Source organism: Bradysia coprophila, unplaced genomic scaffold (genome assembly GCF_014529535.1).
Source record: "Bradysia coprophila strain Holo2 unplaced genomic scaffold, BU_Bcop_v1 contig_232, whole genome shotgun sequence".
Classification (NCBI taxonomy): Eukaryota; Metazoa; Arthropoda; class Insecta; order Diptera; family Sciaridae; genus Bradysia; species Bradysia coprophila.
Window position 1 is genome coordinate 12,317,269 of NW_023503493.1, and position 20,080 is coordinate 12,337,348.

Below are 20,080 nucleotides of genomic sequence, written 5' to 3' on the forward strand. Positions count from 1 at the left end.
CTTAATATTGATTTATTGATTTTCACTCGAAGGAAGAATTGTAACACTATGCCCGAGTACCATAATCAGAAAAACAGGATTTTTTTTGAGGAAATGCTTTTTTGAATGAAAACCAGGTCTAGAAAATTAGCTGAATTAGCTGAGTTAGTTATCGTGTTCCATAGGAAAAGAAACAATGAGCATATCGGTTTTTCGAGAACTACTCCCAGACCGTTGAGCTGATAACGCCCATTTAAAAACTTGACCTGAGGAATTCAGTTCTCCTTCGAACAAAACGTTTTTGAAAATCGATTTAGATTTACTCAAGTTAAAAAAATATTACACATTTAACGTTTCATATTTAACGTCATATTTCCACATAATTTTCAATTATAGTGATCGCGGTACCTATACACATTTTCCGGTATTTTCTGCCATAAAGACCCATTTGACTTACAGTCAAGTGAATAAAAATTTAGGGACAAAGTATTGATAGACTGAAAGTTCAATTAAAAATTCTGTGAAGCGCGCCGCAGGCAATTTTTTTGAAAATGAGACTTTTATAAGTTTATATATTTAATTCTGGTCAGGTCTTGAAGAATATTTCGGACATTTCGGACAATTTCGGACAAATGTGTAAAATTTCGGACATTTCGGACATTTCGGACAAGTGGGACGCCTGCTGTAAAACCCTTACGAACAAAAGGTTTTATTTAGAGAAGCTTACCTTATCAAATGAAGTAGGAGACTCGATGATTGTATTGGTTGTATGTTTGGCGTACGAGTGAAATTTAAAAGAATTTTTCTCTCAAAGATTTCTATTGGCGGGAAATCGGTTTTCGTTTGCCAGTCTTAAAAACAAAGCCACTGATTCTTCGACACATGTGGAGAGGCAAACACTTTATTTAAAGTTTTCAATTGTTTATTCTTCAATTAAATTTGATATAGACATAAACAAATAATTTTTAAATTTACAATATTTTTGGTCATTTATTTATGGACTAGATATCTTTTATCACAGACTGATTTAAAACGAATTGTAAAAAACATATTCTCACAGCAGTTTGATTTTACTTTTACTTAATGTACTAAAATATTTAAAAATTCAAAGTCAGTCTTTTCGGTTACAAAACAAACAAAATGTTAAACAACACTCGTTAAACTATCACGAAAAGATTTCCATTGGTCGATGCACCCACAGCGGTCGATACGTTGTGATGAACTGTAAAATAGAGTAATTTTAGCAAATATTCTCGATGAAGTTGCACATTTAGTCTATCGAGAATCACGACATAAGGGAATTTAAATTAAATATTGAAAATAGGTTTGGATAAGTTGTTCAAGACTCGAAAATGTAGGTAGTTTTGATTTATAGAGAGATTTGATCTTTTTTTCGTTTCATTTGAATCTTTTTTTGCTTTCTTTTGCATTTAAAATTCTTTTTTTTTGTTTCACTTGTAAATAATTGAACTTAAAACATTTATTTTTCACTTTATTTTACTGTTTTTCTTCTTCATTTTTTAATTCAAAATTAAATTTGTTTCTAATTTATTATTTTTAATTGAGTCTGAGTGTGTTTATAAGTCTGAATTTATTTGCTTTTTTAATCAGTTGCAATTAAATTTTCGTTCTTAATTGAAAATGTTCAAAGAAAAATACGTTCATAAGGAAGGACATACTAAAATGTGATCAAACTGAAAACGTTTACATAGCAAAGTCATTGAAGAGATTCGTTTCCATATTAAATTTCTAAAGTTAAATACATCACCTCTTGATTCCTTGATAAGCGGTAGACCATAGGAAATTTATCTTCTATTCCTTGTATCATCCGGAAAGTTATCATTGAATACTTTGTGGATGTTGGGATTAAAATTCGGTCTATTCCATCGTTTAAAGTGACGCTTTCAACGTCAAACGAAGATGTATACGCCAGTCAGTCATAAAATCACATATTTTTTCTCAATTTTAGTAAAATCGAATTAAAGAAAAATCAACGATTTTGTGACCATTCACACATGTATTTTTATTTGACGTTTAAAACGTCACTTTGAAAGATGTAATGGACGGATTTTCGATCTCAACTGTCACAATATGTATGTGTGTACCCCCTTCCCTGAAAGTGTTCAATACATCTATGGTCAGCTCCCTGACGGATAATGTGCATTACAATTTATTTTGATATGTGAAGAGTTCTTTGAATTTATTTGTTTTCATTTGTTTTAAGTTGAACCTTCCGGATGGGACAGTGAAGAAAATAACTTAAATTGGATGCTGGGAATGGGAAGTAATTCATTAATTCGATTTCTATTTTGTGATATGAGGCGAACTCTCAAGCAACTTGCTTATTTTGATAGGTGTAGTTTTATATATCGACTTCGACTCGTATATGCAAGCTCTATACTTGTAAATGTAACACTTTTTCAAAGCTTGTTACTTAATGACACACTGGTGAGAACCCCACTGAAGTGAGTCATTGCCTAATTACATTGGTGGTAAAATTCACTTCTGTGGGCTTTGGTGAGTAAACTAAATTGCGGATTTGTTTGGACATTGTTATTTTGACTAGATTTATTACAGCTATTTGGCAATTACATTCGTCAAAAACTTCCCATACTAGTCAAAATAAACGTGTCCGAACAAGAACGTAACCCACAATATTTTGCGCCGGAAAATGTAATTAAAATTCGGAAAAAATAATTTGCTGCTTTTGTGCTCACTGGTGTTACACGCTCACAAAACTTGCAGCGTCACCGTTTTTTTTCTTAAAACAATTTTCTTTTCTTTTTTGCCTGATCGATAACAATCATCCAGACAATATATTCTGTTGTTTCCGCAGCATCAGACAAGTTCATTTCACCGACAGTATTTTAAATGGAAATAATTTTGTGACTAGACTGTATGTCTACGACATTCCTTCAACGTTGTGTATTCAAAATTAGTTCTCTATCATAAAGAAAAATTAGATCGTAGACTATGCAATTCTGTGTCAAAATCTAATTGAATTAATTTATGATTTCGAAAGAATTAATTTGGTGAAATTAATCTCATGAAAATAACTAGACAGCAAAAGTCGTCAGTCGATGCTTAGTAATTTATTTGTTGCATATTCGATTTACGTATTCAATCCAAGACATTGTCATTGTTATCGATACACTCTCCTTTGTTCCAAAATCTCTTTCAAAGCAATTAAAAACTTTGTTTGTTTGTCTCAAACTTATTTTTCTTGTAAAATATTTTTTTTTTCAATCTAACGAAACGGCAATAACCGTTGCGGGCGTACGACCGTATGAGTTTATTGTTTATTTGCCTTTATGTATTTATTATTCGTATATTTCGTTTGCTTTGCATGTTAATTTCCAATAAGTCGGCGAAGATAACTAAAAGGGCTTTCAATGGCGGCAATTAAACGGAATAATGAATTTTTTTGTTTTTTCAAATTTATTATCCAATTATAAAAGTGAAGTGAAAAAAGTTTTCGTTCGGAAAAGGAATTAAAGAAGGGAGATGATGATTAATTTATGATAAAACGTTAATACTGCTTACGCTGCATTTATTAGCTATAATTGAGCACAAGTGGAAAATTAAACCTCCTTAAAACTAAGGAAAAGAAGTTGGAAGAGAATAAAATTGACAGCGAAGTATAGTTTTACTAACTTATTTCATTATTAAAAGCTTATGAAGTTCTTCATCTCGGATAAAATATTTAGCACAAAAAAAATCAAGACACTTGACTTTCTTGGTATATGAATTAATTGGACTCTTTCCATCATGGTACGTTTACATATTCTACATGAACCAATAACTGATAGATTCCTTGATTCTTCCGAGATCCTTTCCATAATTTTATATTTGTCTAATCTAACAACTTCAGCGAATAGATTTTCTTTACTTTTTTTTTTTTGGTGACCAAAGTACTTGTTTATTTAATGATGTGTGGCTCTGTTACTTTTGCTCTGTATGTTGTCTTGTTTGTCTATTATCATTTTCGTTTTTATTTTTATTTTTACAAAAGTTACAACTTCTAACAGGACCGAACTGGCTCGAAAAAGCCCATCGGGGGTTACGTACACCTTATTTGCGAAAATTGCAAAATTAAAAATTATTGTATAAAAACCTCTTTGTGAATCAATTGAATTCAGAGTATGGCCGTGCCTGACTTCTATCGTCAATTCGCACGGAAATTTCATTTTTCTTAACTCTGATACAGAGAAATTTAAACTTCCGATTTCTGAGCAAGGGGAATAGAGTTTAACGTGTGCGAAACTAGCAGTCCCGGCCGAATCAAGAAGATATGAATATTATCTGTTGAATCGCAACCAAACTGAAAAGGTTACGATTCGTAACTTACGAATAAAATACATTTTTCGATTGGAACTACAGTGGGCATGAGAAACAACTCAGATAAATAAAACAAAATACTTCTTTTGTTTTAAAACAAGCGAAATGGTTTTTACCACTCTTGCGGTCTGTGAGCCATTGTAATAAAAAAAAACATTTTTTTTTGCCAACATCTCATCAGGTCTCATTGTGACAGAGGCAAGGAGACAATTAACCGCAAGTGACTAGTACAAGTACTACTACAAGTCTAGCGAATCATAAGCGGAATGAAATTAAACTTTCATACCGCTTCATCTCTATCTATGCTGACTTTTGTTTTATTTTTGGGAGTTTTTTAATACGAAAATTACGGCAGACCATAAGACAGATTGTAATGTTGGTAGGTAATGTCGATAATACAAAAATTTCCGAGTAGTTATCAAAATCTATGGTGACACTTATAATTTGACAAAATTTTCCGCACTAGTATCGAAATGAATGACATTTGCCTTTTATTTTTTTTGTCTAAATTTTATTTTAATATTTTGACATTTGTCCATTTAATAAGTAGTTGTCAGCAGCAAAATGTTTAATTTTGTTGTACACGTTCCATATAATATCAGTGTGGGAGTTATTTTCACCATACCCTTCTAAATCTCTTTTTTTGAATCTTTTTCTGTCAGAGAAAAGACATGGATTTTCTGCAGCTGTTTTTCCGTTGGTCCTCAAACAAAAGTTATACAGGGGAATCGCTGTAAAACACCTGAACAAATTTCCCTGTAAGGAATCTCAAATACGTTGTAAATTGAAATCGTCTGGTTATTATGTGTTTCAACCTTAATATGAACTTATGCGGGTGTGCTACTCGTAGTGTATATACCCAGCATTTTACAGAAAGTGGTTTGATATGAGTCATTTCAAACCACTCGCTGTAAATTCGGAACAAATTTAACATTATTTAAGTGTACTGAGCATTCTTTAAGTTCTCACTATAATTCATTGTTTTCGATTTCTTCAGAGAAAATAATTTGTTAATTTGGCACTGCATTGATTTTAACAAAAATATTTTTAATATTTACTTTGTTCAATTTTATGAACAATTATTATTGTTGCATTTCGGTCTATCTCTTAGCATAATTGAAACCATAATTCGATTTAACACTTTACATCGCATGTTGTTATACTGTCAATTACTTTGAGCTTATAAGCAGAATATTTGTGCTCCTTTCTTTTCTCAATTCTTTCTATATTTATGATAAAAATCATGCTGAAAACAATAGTACCCGGATAGCAGAGAACTAACAACACTTAAACGAATTTATTGAACTTATCATTCGCTGTAACGTTTCAATTACATCAACTTAGAATCTATAAATAAAATGTCAAATAAGAAATACACTTACGATCTTCGTAACGATCTATCGATCAGTTTCATTGGTAAATTTATTTTTTTTTGCTGAAATTAATCTGGTAAAAATTTATTTAATGTCTTATGAGCTAAAAGAAATTCTGAAAACTTTTTTTTTCATTCCAATAACGACAACGTGTGGACTGTTTGAAGAAGAAAAAAATCCACGCCATTGTCTATATTGTTTGCATTTCTTTTCTTTATTGTTTCAATTCTTGATCCACATCTATTTTTTATGCTTACCATTTTCTTTGCGTTATTCCATATAAAAATGTGTGAAAAAAATAAATTTTTGTTCAAAATTTGTTTAAAAATTTCAAAACATAATTCTGTTCAAATTGTGACTAGGGTATGAACACGTTGGAAAATTAATCATTTTTTTTTTGTATTTGTTTCGATTCTCTTATTCAATGTCATCATCATCATCATTGACCACGTTATATCACTTACGTTTTCCAACTAATATTTTTCATAAAATTATATTTCGCTCAAAGGTAACTGCTCGTAAATGTACATTCAATCAAAACCATTTGTTTTTTCTGTTAATTATTAAAGGTTCAGTAGAGCGCATATAGCATTTTAATTAATTATTTGAATTCATTCACTCGGCCTTAATTTTCCATCGATTTTTAATGTGTTCCTTGTGGAAAGTAGAAAATTTAAAATGATGAGTCTGGTCGTAACTCAATCTTTATCAACTTGAAGAGTCCACTGTGAATTACAAATTAGCTATATTATCTACTACGGAAAGCCTCCGTTAATAAAATGAAGTACATTTAAATAGCATACCACTGAGCTTATTTTTACGATTTTGAATTCTTGAAACTTCGTATTCTCGAAAACAAACCCATCAACCAGAGCCCATTTTCTAGAATTCTTTTTCTTAAAAATTCTTCAATTTTAGTAAATCTAGAATTTGTTGAGAGAAATCTTGAGTACAGTCCAAAAAGCAATTTGTTTGTGCACCGAGAGCGAAGTAGGTACTTCCAGTGTGAAGTGTGTTACTAGACTATTTTATAGTAAGAGATTCACTACTTTAGATCAATGCACTCTAAGCTCATCCAACATAGTAAAATAAAAGGCCTAGACACGACGAACAGTTCAACCTGCAAATATTATTTATTTTAAGAGAAATGCTGTACGATGGTCTGCAAGGTACATTTATTTTCCACGAGTTGACGATTAATCACACCGGATAGGGTAAAAAATTGAATTTAATCGGCTTGTTTCGTGTAATATTAATTGCAAATATTAGCGTTTTGAAATGAGCAATTCAATTTCTTCATATTCTTTAATTTCTGTACTGTTTATTGCGATAAAAAAAATGCTGTCTGATGTTTACAAAAGAAAAAATTAGACGAATTGTATACAGTTAAAGCCAATAAAATTTGTGGCGCAATATTCCTCAGCTGGTCCACTCTTAAAACCACAACGCCTTACAAGAGTTTATCAGTTTAACGTGCGCGTGGTAGACGTAAAACATTATAAACAAACATGTATAAGATATAAGACAATGAGGTTGTATGAGTGGACCAGCTGAAGCAGATTGTGTTACAAATTTAATTGAGGTTAACTGTAGTTTACATAGACTGATCTCATTCCGAAAAGGAATTCTGTCTCTCTATGTCATTAATATTATCGTAAATTTACTTTCAAATTCATTTTTGACCTTGCCAAAGTTTTCGACTTTTTTGTTTGAAATATTTGTTCCGGTTATAAGTTTTAACATACGGTTAAGCTTAGGCACTTCAACAAAACTTTTTTTTTTTCATTATCTTTCAAAATGTAAATTTTAAATTGGAATAATTTAAAATCTAAGTCCGAAATTTAAGCAAGCTTTTACTGCGCCAGATTATAATGAACCAATATCGACAAAATTGCAATTCAATTTAGTTGAGGTTAGCAGTAAACCGTAATTTAGTCGACATATTTAAACCATCCAGATCATCATTATTTACTCTTTTGATCAATTACCAATTTATTTAGGTCGATCAATTCTTTTTAGGATTTTTCGACCACCTGTTACCATTGTTCTTTACATAAAATTTCAAACCTTTTCGACCTGTAACGATTCTGATTATTCGAAAAGTAATCATCAAAAATTAAATTGAAACTAAACAGGAACGAGCGTAATCACACTGCAATCTTTATCAAAGACAAATTATATTCAATAAATTTTAATACGGAGTTTGCTCGTCAATAAAACCAACCAACCATACTCAATCAAAAGATACAGTTCATGTTAACCAAAATTGTGTCTAAGCTTGACTCAGTTTGTTTTCTAGCTGGTCCAATCACATCTTTATACTGGTTTATAATCACACTCACGTTGGTAGTAGTGGATCAGCACGTATAAGCAGTGTGATTGTATGACTGGACCAGTTGGAAAACATTTTGAAGTAACTGGTTGGCATTTAAACTGAATCTTATTTAACATATAACATAGCTCTCTCACAGACTGTGAGTTATAGTAAAGCTCAGGATAAGTCAGCCGATGTCAAAAAAAAACGTCTGACCTGAAAGCTTAAGTTACGCCAGGTCTTTTCGAAAAAGGCCCTGTCCTGACCTGAATTCGGTTCCATTAAAAAATCTCAGAGATAACTTCACATTTTTATATAAATCTTTCGGGTTTGCCTGTCATGTCAGGTTTGAACTAATTCTCATTCCGAGCTTAATCAATAGTTGAAAATTCCATTGAATGGCATTATCAAAAAAAAATGGATGGCTGGCTTTGCGATTAATTATCGTCTTTTTATTGTTACTCTTAGTGTCTTAGTTGGATGTGTAAAATTAACTTAAGATTTATTGTTAATCAATTTTTGAACCCATAAAAACAATTGAAATAAATCCAGTCGTTTTGTCAAACATTTCCTTAATTTTTCAATACTCTGAATAAAAAACTTTTTCTTTCTGTTTGATTGTATATGTCATATTTATTAAATGAACGAGGATTTTCAGTTTATATTTTTGCGAGATTAACTTTCGTCATAATGTCAAAGTTTAAATTTCGAAACTTTGTTATCACAAAAGTGCATATCCGGCACATGTTGTTTCATAGAAGTTTTTCATTATTTTCTGATTAATTTTCCAACGATTTGGCTCTGTTTATAAAACAGTGTATTATAGTTGAGACAATAAAAGATTTTGTTTTTTTTTTTTGTTTAATTTTTTTTTGTTTTTTTTTTATTTTATTTATTTATCCCACGATATTGGTTTATCGAACACACATATTACAATAATAATTACGATTTTTTGCATTTACGTTTGAATTTAATAATAAAAAAAAATGTCAGAAAAAAGTCAAAATTAAAAGATGGAAATCAAATGCTTGAAGTAAAAAAAAATCTAAATCACTTCGAAAATGAATAATATGGAGAAACAATGATAAAAACTAAAATCTACGGGTTTTTCGGTTGATTTTATTTTGTTTTTTATTTTTATTTTTAGCAAAAAGAAATTTTTTTAAATTTATTTTTTCACATTACAATAATTTGATGATTAATGAATATATCTGTTGACTGAGAAAAATCTGTTAAGTTATTTCACTCTGTAAAATGTATCCAATCCATATCAGGGGGAGCTCATTTTATTGATTTATTTTCCTATAATTTGCGGTGGTCGGTCTTTTAATTATAGTTTGCGATCAGATGATGAGGCTCTAGTATGTTTTTTGTGTTTTTATTTTTTTCTTTCTTGTTAAACTTTCAACTTAGCGTACGGTTTGTTTTTCATTTGTTAGCATCCGTTCGGGGTGTTCGGGGTTGCATGACATTTCTATTCTTGTGATATAAGTCAATGGACTTTAGTAAATATTTTTTTTTATTAAACATTTTCCGTGTTAACATTTTCTTAATGTTTTTTTCGCATTTTTTTTCCTTTTTTATTGGGTCATCCATCAATTATTTATCTTATTTAGTGCATCATTGATTTTTATTAAATGTTTTTTTTCAGTTTATTCAATTTTCTTTGTATTTTTTTCAATAATAACCAGCATGACTTTGGTATGCATCTGTCTTTGCATAACCTTGTGAATAGGCATTCGCGTCTATAAAAAAATGTTCGAGTTGGTTTCTGTGTTTTATGGTAAATGTTTTTTATTTAAACTAAATTAGAATTAACTACTCTGCTTGTTTGGTTTGTTTAATTTTTTATTTTTGTTTTTTTTTCAATTAATTTTTTTTTAGTTAACTTCAAATTCAATTTTCTACGATTTTACGTTTCAATTCATCTAAGAATGCACGAATGGAAAATGATATAAATTTAATAACGGTACTCACCATAACCATACGATCGGCTGTCGTATTGAGCGGCCGGTTGCGAATAGTCCGGTGGCGCCTGACTGTAATCGGCCGTGCTTGGATATTGTTGTGAGTTATAGTCTTGGGTGTAACTTTGCGGATAACGTGTGTCTGGTTGCGCATAGCCCGATGAACTGGGAATAAATTCATTTTGTTAGTGGATTTCGAGATGACAGGGCAGTCACATGTGCGTGAAAGATGAGTTTGGAAATGAAGGTTGTTGTCGAGAAGACGGTAACTAAATTCTTCCTGGGGCTGGAAGTTTTCTTAATAATTTTTTTCCGCCAGGCAATACGAGAATAAAGTTTGGTCCAATGAATATATTTAGACTGATAGGTAGAAGAAGAATGCGAGATTAATAGCGAATTTTGTTGTTCAACGAGAAAATTCGATGTACGCAGTCTTCCATGGCTAGGTTAGCTAGGTTGCCTTCATCTTTAAAATTTCAGATTTATTTCGCTGACTGTCAAAAATCGCTTGAGGTGTTAATCTAGCATTTTTTGTCCAATATACTGCTTCGGTATCGATAAAAAAGGTGTAAGCAAATTTGAAGGGAAATCCTATTTCTTATACAACGAAGGATAAAATACAGAGCCGTAACGAATTTCAGGTTTACCTGAAACTGATCTGAAAGTCATTACTTGATCTGATCTGAAACTGAAACTGAAAGGGCAATTTTACGGAACTTTAACACCCTGGGTGGAAATGAAAACTTCGAAAGGACGAGAGCTTCACGCCTCCAAAGGCAATACCATTTTAACTGGATGAAAGAAGTAACATCTCGGGCATATACAAGCGATCAATATATTCAAACCTTGACTGCATAAAATGTCTAAACCTCATTTCCTCATTATATTGTCAACAGAGCTGTGACTTTATAATTTATTGAAATGTTATTGTTGAGAATATTACTAAATATCACTTTCAGGTGAATTTAGCATCGTTAGGTTGCATCATATTGAATTTGTTTGCGTCAAGTTGCAGCTAGTGGTGAGGTGGATTCAATTCCATTCCAATTAGCATGTGCAACAATATTAGTCAGATGAATATATGATGATGGAAATAAAACAGAAATGAATTGACCTAAAAGTCAGAATCCGCAATTTCTCTCATCCGCTGAGGGTTTGCATTACCTTTATATACTTTGGCACACAATATTAACAATATTAACAATAAAACAGCCCTAAGATGTTGTGTGGGCATAGACACACCTCGTAAAAATTTAAGTCGAGATGAAGGTGCATGAATCAGAGCCTATTTTAAGGAAATTGAACACTTAAAAATTCTCTTAAATTCCTAAACTGCTAAATCATTTTTGGCTATTTTATCTAAAAAAGACAACGTACTCCAATGTAACTGTCGTTTTGACAGCCTGTTCACTTGTTTTTTCATGTTTTTGATGATTGCATTGGAATTAGATCTAACAGAAAATAACATTTGATTTCAGCTTCTTGGTTTCTCTGATTTATCTCGTTTGTCATGTGAAATAGCATACGAAATGAGAGAAATCATAGAAACGGAAAGCAACATCAGTAAATGTTCGAAACGCAGTTTAATTGTCGTTTCACTTCAAAAGTTTACTTTTGCGATTGTCGCAAAAAATATTTTTGCGATACTGAAAACAACGTACGTAGTTGGAGACGATTTGTTGGTACATTAACATGTCTTACTGCTCGTTATAGATTTCTCGGATTTATGATATGAGAGCTACAATTTCTTACTGGTACGTAGGGTATCGGGTATGTTAGCAAATAATTGCTGCGTCCACTTAACTCGAAACTTTGGAAATCTTTTTTTCGTATCTATTTTTCATGAAGAGTTATTAGCATGCAAAAATCATTAAACGTTTGTTTGCGCAGTCTACTGAATTGTCTGACTCAAAAAATATTTTGAATGAGCTAGACAACTAGGAAGACATCCAAAGAAATCTCATCCAACTACATTTAATTGCAATATCCGTTCAAGCATGTATCATCATCATCACCATACATAATATTCTAAAGAAATATTCCGCTCGTAAACCGCAAGACAAATGTTAGACAATTGAATGGCTACTTATCTCGCCCCCAAACACATTTGCTTTATAATTCAATTGGTTAACACCAAATAGTTTGTTGTCAATTTGTTGCGAAATCACATGAATCAGAATGATATGGCACGGCGCTAATTTGCAAATCTCGATAAAAATAAATGTGATTGTTGGGGCTATGCTCATGGTTGATTGAAATCTCATTCTTTGGGGACAACATGAAAAAAATTAAATTTGAATTTAACTCGGCTGCCACTTACTTATAATCCTGTGAATATTGACTGCTATCGTAATCGGTACTCGGAGTGTAGCTTGAAGGCGGCGGTGCTTGGCCGTAACTACTCTGAGAATATCCATTCGAAGCATATCCGGTTGATGGCGGCGGAGCACTATAACTGCTTTGCGCATATTGATCGGCTGGTGGTTGTTCGTAGCCAGAATGGTGATTGTAATAACTGAAATCAATTTCAAATCGTTAAGCGTCACGAATGTGTGCAATTGAAAGGTTGCAACGGATCGATACCTTTGCGGCTGTGATGGATTATGATAGCTGTTGTGCTGTGGCGGATGCGTGGGAACTTGTTGCTGGCTATACGACGGATACTTTGGCGCATATGGACGAGTTGGTGGTCCTTGTTCGTATCGGCCACGTTTCGGTCCCATCGGTGGGCCCATTGGTGGTCCTCTTTTCAATGCTGGCACTGGTGCACCTTGTGTCATTCCAGGTTGAATAACTGGCGGAGGCCGAGGCATTCCGGGATTGTAGCTTCCACGTCCGCCTCTCGGTGGACCACCGCGATATGGTTTCGGTGGTTGCGGTCCGGATGATTGCATATCATTGCCACTCACATTGATATTTGGTGTGTAACTTCCGCCGCGTCCACCACGACTCATTCCAGGTGCACCTCTTCCTCTTAGAGTGCCTCGTGACGGTGGCATTCCAGATGAACTAACACTTTGTGGTGTTCCACTTGATACACCGTTCGTCGGTGGAGTGGTTGTTGACGTCGTCTGTGATACAGTCGCAGCGGTAGACGTTATTGGCGAAGACGAGGTTGTCGGTGTCGTTGAAATTGAATCAGCCTGTGAAGAGGATTGTGACTGCTGCGGTGGAGCTGAATTATGATTCGGAGGCGGATAGCCTTGTTGATTATGATAACCTTGATTGTTATACATTGGCGGTCTTCCTCTGCCATTCATTGAGCCTCTTGGTGGACCACCACGATGATGGAACCCACTCTGAAAGCCCATACCTCTTGGTGGAATGCCTCGTAATATACCTCGACCTCTCATACCCGGATGGAAACCGCCACGCATTCCCATTGGTCCACCACGCATCATACCACGACCTCGGTAACTAAAATGGTAGAAATAAACACGATGCACCGGACTAATTATGTGCAAGTGATTAGCAATAACTCACCCTCCACGTTCATATCCACCACGCATCATTGGACCGCCGCCTCTACTACCGCGATAACCACCACGCATCGGTGGACCAGACGATGGAATTACTGACGGAGTTTGAACGCCTCCGTTTTCCATTTTGCTAATTTAGTTATAAACAGACAAAATCGGTTCAATGTGACTGGTCCGGCAACAAACTTATTTCGTCTGCACGTCAATTATTCAAGTTTGGAAAATGAGCAAAAAGGCGAAGCTTGATCTGACACCGAACGATTCCTATATTTTATTGTATCAAGCCGGCTATTCGAACAAAACAACTTCAAATAAATGTTATTCCGTATAGTTAACATGTACTAGACATTCACACACTAAACTTTTCACTTTATATTCGATAAATTTGTTACAATCCAAAACTAAATTTTTAATAAAACTAATGGCGACCGAGCACCGCGCAATCAATAATTTTTCTTTGAAAGGAAAATGTCGCGACAATGTGACACTCGTAATGTGAGTGTGTGCGATGTGCGGAATGGGTGCGTTTTATGTCACAAAAGAGATCTATCAGAAAACGCAGAAGAGAGAAAATAGATTTTGGTGGGAAATTTCAAAGACAATTTCAAAGCGATTTCTTGCTGTAGACGGGTTAATTGCTTGATTTATTTTATAAAATCGAACGAATCAAAGGCTGATCGCCTACCATTTCTCGGTACAGTTAAAGAATATAAAAATTGTCTCCGGAAAACGTGCGACATATTGGAAACTCAAAAACCACTTACAGTGAAATTGTGACGCAAGTCTTTCTATCCACTTACAAAAGAGCTGATATAAGAAGATACGTCACACAGTGGCAGATTATTCGGCTTTATGAACATCTGCCACATAGATCAATAGCTTAAAACGCTCATAGTATTGGAGGATTGGATTCCACTTGGAATAAAGTTCTTATCAGGACAATTGAGAGTGTAGACTTGTTCGTTTGAATGGTTTAACAGAAGTGAAAATTTATTATAATGTAAATTCATTTAGACTACTAGAGTCGGGTTACTACAATTTAGTTCACTAGAAACAACTCGGAAACTTTGCTCCCAACACATAGCTCCGAACTTATTGAATTTTATGAAAATTTCAGCCAAATCCAACGAGTCAAAGGTTGGTAATTCATCGATTTCAAAACGTATGAAAATCCGTTTCTTCTTACAAATTTTGAAATTTAACGTGTGATAGCTCGTTGAACTCGTATGTACGCTTATGAATTATGAATAAAATACTTTAAGAGGCACCGGCACCTAGCTAAAATTGTAGCCTACATTTGCGTGTTTCGTATTTCATTTTTGTTAATATCTTTTCATCAGAATCCTTTTTGAAAAATGTGCGACCGCAATTCCGACCACGAATGTGTTAGCTTTCAACAGAAAATAGTTTTGGTTTTAGTCGTTTGACCAGCTCTGAGAAAAGTGAGCAGTTTAATGAAATTTACATAAACTGCTCATTGTTCTCAGAGCTGGTCAAATTGCTGCAACCAAATCTATTTTCTGTTGAAAGCTAACACATTCGTGGTCGGAATTGCGGTCGTAAATTTTTCAAAAAGGATTCTGGTGGAAAGATATCATCAAAAGTAAACTAAAATCCAGTATTTAAAAATCGCCCTAATGTATGCTTTTCGGCAAAGTACCGGTGCCTCTTAAAGCAGTAGGAGAAAAGTCAAAAAGTTCGTGTTCCTCACTACCGTACAACGCATAAAACCTTAGAGAGGCGAATTCGTGAGACAATTTCATATATTTTCAATCACGAATCCGCCGCTCTTACGGTTTATCAACGAACTTCAAGCAAAAGTTCTATTTATGACAGCTGCCAAATAGAGTACTTTTTGTATGAAATTTTATCCCCACTCTTTTTACAGTGTAAAATTTTGTATGGAGCTCGGAGTTACAATTGACGATAAACTGTCATTCAATGAGCATGTCGATTTGGTAACAAGGAAGGCATATCGTCTGATAGGTTTCATTTTTTGCTGTGGAAGATATTTTTCTAACCAAACAAGCATGATGATTCTTTACAACTCTCTCGTCCGAAACAGGTTTGAATATTGCTCGTCGGTCTGGAGTCCGTTCTATCTCAATGCAATCGATCAAATTGAACGTGTTCAGAGGAAATTCTCAAGGATGTTTTTCTACAAATTCAACATGGAGAAACAATCATACGACAAAAGGCTAAAGTTTCTGAAGTTACACTCGTTGGAGTCACGACGGTTGAAAAATGACGAACTCACTCTGTTCAAACTGATCCATCATCGTATCGATTCTCAACTTTATCATCATCTTAAGTTTGATCGACGTTCTACATCCACACGGCAAAAGACTTTGTTTTACCTTCCAAAATTCAAGACTAATGTACAGAGAAATTGTCCTATTTATCGCCTGCAAGAGCACCACGACGTATATTTCTCACGATTAAACTTAATGGATGACAGGTTTTCTGTTTTAAGAGCCTAGTCAAGGATCATTTCGCTTTTTGATTTTGATTATAGTGATGGTTGTTGACATTGTTAACGTTTTGCTATGCTTTTGGTTTATGATTTTTCCTAAAGTTTTCCATTTTTGTAATTTGCTGATTGACATATTATTGGGCTTTGGCCTGTTTGTTGATCATTAAACAGATAAAATAAAATAAAATAAATAAAACGTATCTCAGTTTATTGTGCAGTTAGAATGAACTGTCTGCGTTCCACTAGGTACTGGCAATGAAATATGAAATCCTCGAGGACGCCCAAAGTCGGGAGAATTGTCTGGATTCCAACCGAATTTCTGTGCTCGAGCCGTCCTTCCTTCCCATCCAGCATTCGGATTCGACATTGCATGATAAACTATCCAGGGTTCCCTTTTATCTGTAAGTAGAGGCGTCATGATTCAGAATATCCAGAAATCGGACAATTCGATGAAGGATATATCGCGACACATTGCCAAGCATTATCAAAGGCATCAGTACATCAGTACATCAGTGACTATTTTTGGGAAAATGTTTTCAATTTTTTAACTCAATATACCTGGAGATGTTGTCAATGATGCATGCCCAACCCCGTACACATTTTCTTCGTCGTGCCTCCAAAACACCGGTCGGTCATGACGCCACCAGTTGTCATAGTTCAGTGGATCGGCTAAATTATCAATTCCCATAAACCCTAAAATGTAGTCAGGTGTCCAGCTTCCTGATGCTGAATAAACCAAAAACACGCGACCAGCATTATGCAGAATTTGTGGGCCTTCAATCAAATCGGCTCCGATTCTTTCCCAAGGGAAATCAACTCGTTTGATCAGAACTCGACGTCCACACACAGTCATCGGATCACACATTTCTGCTATGTACAGGTACTGAGGGAATCCAGAATTAATTTGCGGCCAACCTGACCAAATAAAATACAATTTGCCGTTGCCATATTCTAAAACTGTACCGTCGATGGCCCAATAGTCTTCGGCTGGTATATACATTCTGAAATGGGTTAGCAAACGTCGTCGAATCATTCCAATCAAAATAAATTTTCTTCTACCTGTGAGCAGTGGACCATTGTCCCATAGGATCGTTGGCATTGTTGGCTTTTAACACGTACATCCGATGATTCTCGTTGAGTCCATCAGTTTCCATTGCAACGTATATGTAAAATTCACCATGAATGTAATGGATTTCGGGCGCCCATACAGCACCAAGTCCGGGTCCAGCTGTGTAAATACGGCTTTGCTGTGCATTTCTCCAGTTGGAAAGCGTTCGAGTTCGGTAAAGGACCAGTCCATTATTTTCCGATCGCGGCATATAGTAAAAACCGTCTGTGTGAAGGTAAGCATAGGGATCAGGCCAATTAATATCAGAAATGGGATTGTTGAAAGTTTGACTGTTGATGCTGTCGATCGCCACAATCAACACAAGAACTGAGTAGAACAGTATCATCATAATGCGCTTTAAAAAAACAACGTTCGCGATAGCAGCTGGCACAAAATCAGCGATTCGAAAGTTATTTTGGTACTGCGACGATTCGCGTCTTCACAGATAATTATATTTGGTTGGTTCGGTTCTTGTAGCCTTCTTATCGAATAAGTAAGATAATCAATTTGTGATAAAAGCGCGGCTAGTAACGATTGGTTACACACAAAGATCGACAGAAGTCAAAATTTTATTATTTTTGTAAATTCATTGTTTGCTTGCGAAGCAGCTTTCCAATTTCTTTAGCTTGTTGAAAAATAGTTGTCTACCCAACTCAGTGGCGAAAATCAAAACTTTCGTTGGCTTTATTGAGAAAAACGTTGTATGCAACTCGGTGATAAATGCTTTCTAGACACACGATGTGCATTGTAACTTAAGCAGCAATTTGCAAATATTGGTTGCTTTTGCTATAAGATAACAAACTTTTCATAAACTGATCACGTTTCTCGGAGCCGGTGAAACTGCTACAACCAAATCCATTTTGTTTTGAAAGCTACCACATTCGTGGTCGGAATTGCGGTCGTACATTTTATAAAAAGGATTCTGATGGAAAGATATTATCAAAAGTAAACTAAAATCCAGTATTTAAAAATCGCCCTAATGTATGCACCGATGCCTTTTAAATCTCAGTTATAAGAGTTACAAGAACACATTTAGTACTTCACATTGACACTGTACAAAAAGAAAGATTTCAATTAATTTAGCATCCTTACTCCATAATCGTGTGAAATTCGCACTGTGAATCAAATGAGTCTGATGGACCATCGGTTGGTAATAATTCGTTACAATTTTTCTGTGTTGAATGTTATTTTATTTGTACAGCAAAGAAGTAAAATTTACTATATTTTTTGAAAACTCTATTATTAGTAGGTTATAATGGATGCTGCGAAAGTAATTCATTACGTGAGTTATTAATTTTGTGATAAAAGCAAAATCACAAAAGTGTGCTTTTGAGTAACAAGCTTCTTTAACTGTCTTTTCTATAAGTGTCGAGATTGTATATCCGAGCCGAGAGCGAGTTTAACAGCCACACTTGTCGGAAAAACAGTTGCCGAGAGGGATTCTTTTGAAAAACAGCCTACCGAAATCGGACGCATTTTCCAGTGGACTTTTTTTTATATGTGGCTAGAAAAGTATTTGACCCTAGAAGGCAAAACCACTTTCAAAAAAATTCTTCGAAGTTTGTGTGGCTGGTGAAAGGTGATCAAAAACCGAAAACTTGCATTTTTCTTACAAAAAATTCTCCAGTTACGCGAGCCGTACAGGGTCGTGTGGGGTGTCATTAGAAAGGGAATCACATATACTATTGAGCCGAGTGGGGACTTGTTGTGTGTAAAATTCATTGACACTGAAATATGTGCAGTTGAAGTTTTCAACTGAAGACTTACACTATTCTTACTGAATCTCGAGGTACACAAAACGTACACGGTCGTTTGAAAAATAATTTAATGTGCTTTTGGGCCAAATAGGGTATTATGTGGTTTGGATGCATCTACGATGAAATATGTACATCTAAATGTTTCAACTTCTTTTTTATCGTAGATGCATCCAAACTACAGAAGACCCTATTTGGCCCAAAAGCACATTAAATTACCTGTCAAATGACACCCTACACGACCATGTACGTTTTGTGTACCTCGAGAAATTTCAGTAAGAACAGAGTAAGTCTTCGGTTGAAAACTTAAACTGCACATATTTCAGTGTCGATGAATTTTAAACACAATAAGTCCCTATTCGGCGCAATAGTACATGTGATTACCTTTCTAATGACACCCCACACGACCCTGTACGGCTCGTGTAACTGGAGAAATTTTTGTAAGAAAAGTGCAAGTTTTTGGTTTTTGATCACCTTTCACCAGCCACACAAACTTCGAAGAACTTTTTTGAACGTGGTTTTGGCTTCTAGGGTCGAATAGCTTTCTAGGCGCACATATAAAAAAGTTCACTGGAAAATACGTCCGATTTCGGTAGGCTGTTTTCCAAAAGAATCCCTCCGAAGCAAGTTGCTCAAAAACACAAGAGTGAGTTTATGAGTATCAGAAAGTTGTTTCCGAAGTAATGAAGGACGCAGTAGCATCCAGGGGCTATTTAGTTGAATTTTTAGCGAATTTTGGCGAATTTGGCGAATTTGACGAATTTTGGCGAATTTCGACGAATTTTGGCGATTTTTTGTGAATTTATACATGATTTTAAGAAATTTCAAAGAATCGTAGAACTAAGTTACATATTTTTTCCCAAGACATTCTAAAAATCTATTTTTAACCGGGAAGCCATGATGGTTTTTTTTGGCCAAACGATGAAAAATGTCCTAATTTTGTGAATTTTACATATATTTGTGAATTTGGTAGATTCTTGCATATTTTTGTTATGCTATATCACAAAACTAGCAAAATATTTCAACAAACATAAATTTGGAAGAAAATTATCAAAATTTGAATTTTTTAATTTGGGAGAATTTCGGCGAATTTCGACGAATTTTGGCGAATTTCGGCGAATTAATTCAACTAAATAGCCCCTGGTAGCATCCAATTTGTGGTTAACTACCTGTCCTATCCGAAAGTTGATTTCTACACAGGAAAATGAAAAAAAATTAACCGAAACTAATCCTTCAGTAATTGATCATTTTCGCAGGGACCAAATTGCTATGTAATGGTCAACTTTCGCAGGACC

General features: G+C 34.4%; 2 protein-coding genes across 3 annotated transcripts; both read right to left on the reverse strand.

Annotated features, from left to right (window-relative positions):
- Positions 1-884: 884 nt before the first annotated feature.
- Positions 885-13,924, reverse strand: LOC119076684 (basic salivary proline-rich protein 1). Of its 2 annotated transcripts, none has more exons than XM_037183587.1 (5): positions 13,455-13,924; positions 12,555-13,388; positions 12,292-12,486; positions 9,982-10,136; positions 885-1,201 (listed from the first exon to the last, which is right to left on the reverse strand). In XM_037183587.1, the coding sequence occupies exons 1-5, from the start codon at positions 13,574-13,576 to the stop codon at positions 1,137-1,139; spliced, it is 1,371 nt and encodes a 456-aa protein (XP_037039482.1). In that variant the 5' UTR covers positions 13,577-13,924; the 3' UTR covers positions 885-1,136. The 2 variants fall into 2 exon arrangements, with proteins under 2 accessions (XP_037039482.1, XP_037039481.1); XM_037183586.1 differs by lacking the exon at positions 885-1,201 and adding an exon at positions 9,307-9,749.
- Positions 13,925-16,094: 2,170 nt separating this feature from the next.
- Positions 16,095-17,457, reverse strand: LOC119076699 (extracellular exo-alpha-(1->5)-L-arabinofuranosidase-like). Its single transcript, XM_037183610.1, has 3 exons — positions 16,983-17,457; positions 16,482-16,924; positions 16,095-16,322 (listed from the first exon to the last, which is right to left on the reverse strand). The coding sequence occupies exons 1-3, from the start codon at positions 17,378-17,380 to the stop codon at positions 16,126-16,128; spliced, it is 1,038 nt and encodes a 345-aa protein (XP_037039505.1). The 5' UTR covers positions 17,381-17,457; the 3' UTR covers positions 16,095-16,125.
- Positions 17,458-20,080: the final 2,623 nt, after the last annotated feature.

What these genes read in the sequence shown, in the direction of transcription:
- LOC119076684 (XM_037183586.1), bottom strand. Translation starts at nt 13,576, where the DNA reads ATGGAAAACGGAGGCGTTCAAACTCCGTCAGTAATTCCATCGTCTGGT. An exon ending in GGTGGATATGAACGTGGAGG is followed by an intron (nt 13,389 to 13,454) that starts GTGAGTTATTGC and finishes CTACCATTTTAG; the next exon opens with TTACCGAGGTCGTGGTATGA. An exon ending in CAATATTCACAGGATTATAA is followed by an intron (nt 10,137 to 12,291) that starts GTAAGTGGCAGC and finishes ATTTATTCCCAG; the next exon opens with TTCATCGGGCTATGCGCAAC.
- LOC119076699 (XM_037183610.1), bottom strand. Translation starts at nt 17,380, where the DNA reads ATGATGATACTGTTCTACTCAGTTCTTGTGTTGATTGTGGCGATCGAC. An exon ending in CAATGGTCCACTGCTCACAG is followed by an intron (nt 16,925 to 16,982) that starts GTAGAAGAAAAT and finishes AACCCATTTCAG; the next exon opens with AATGTATATACCAGCCGAAG. An exon ending in ATCATTGACAACATCTCCAG is followed by an intron (nt 16,323 to 16,481) that starts GTATATTGAGTT and finishes CTCTACTTACAG; the next exon opens with ATAAAAGGGAACCCTGGATA.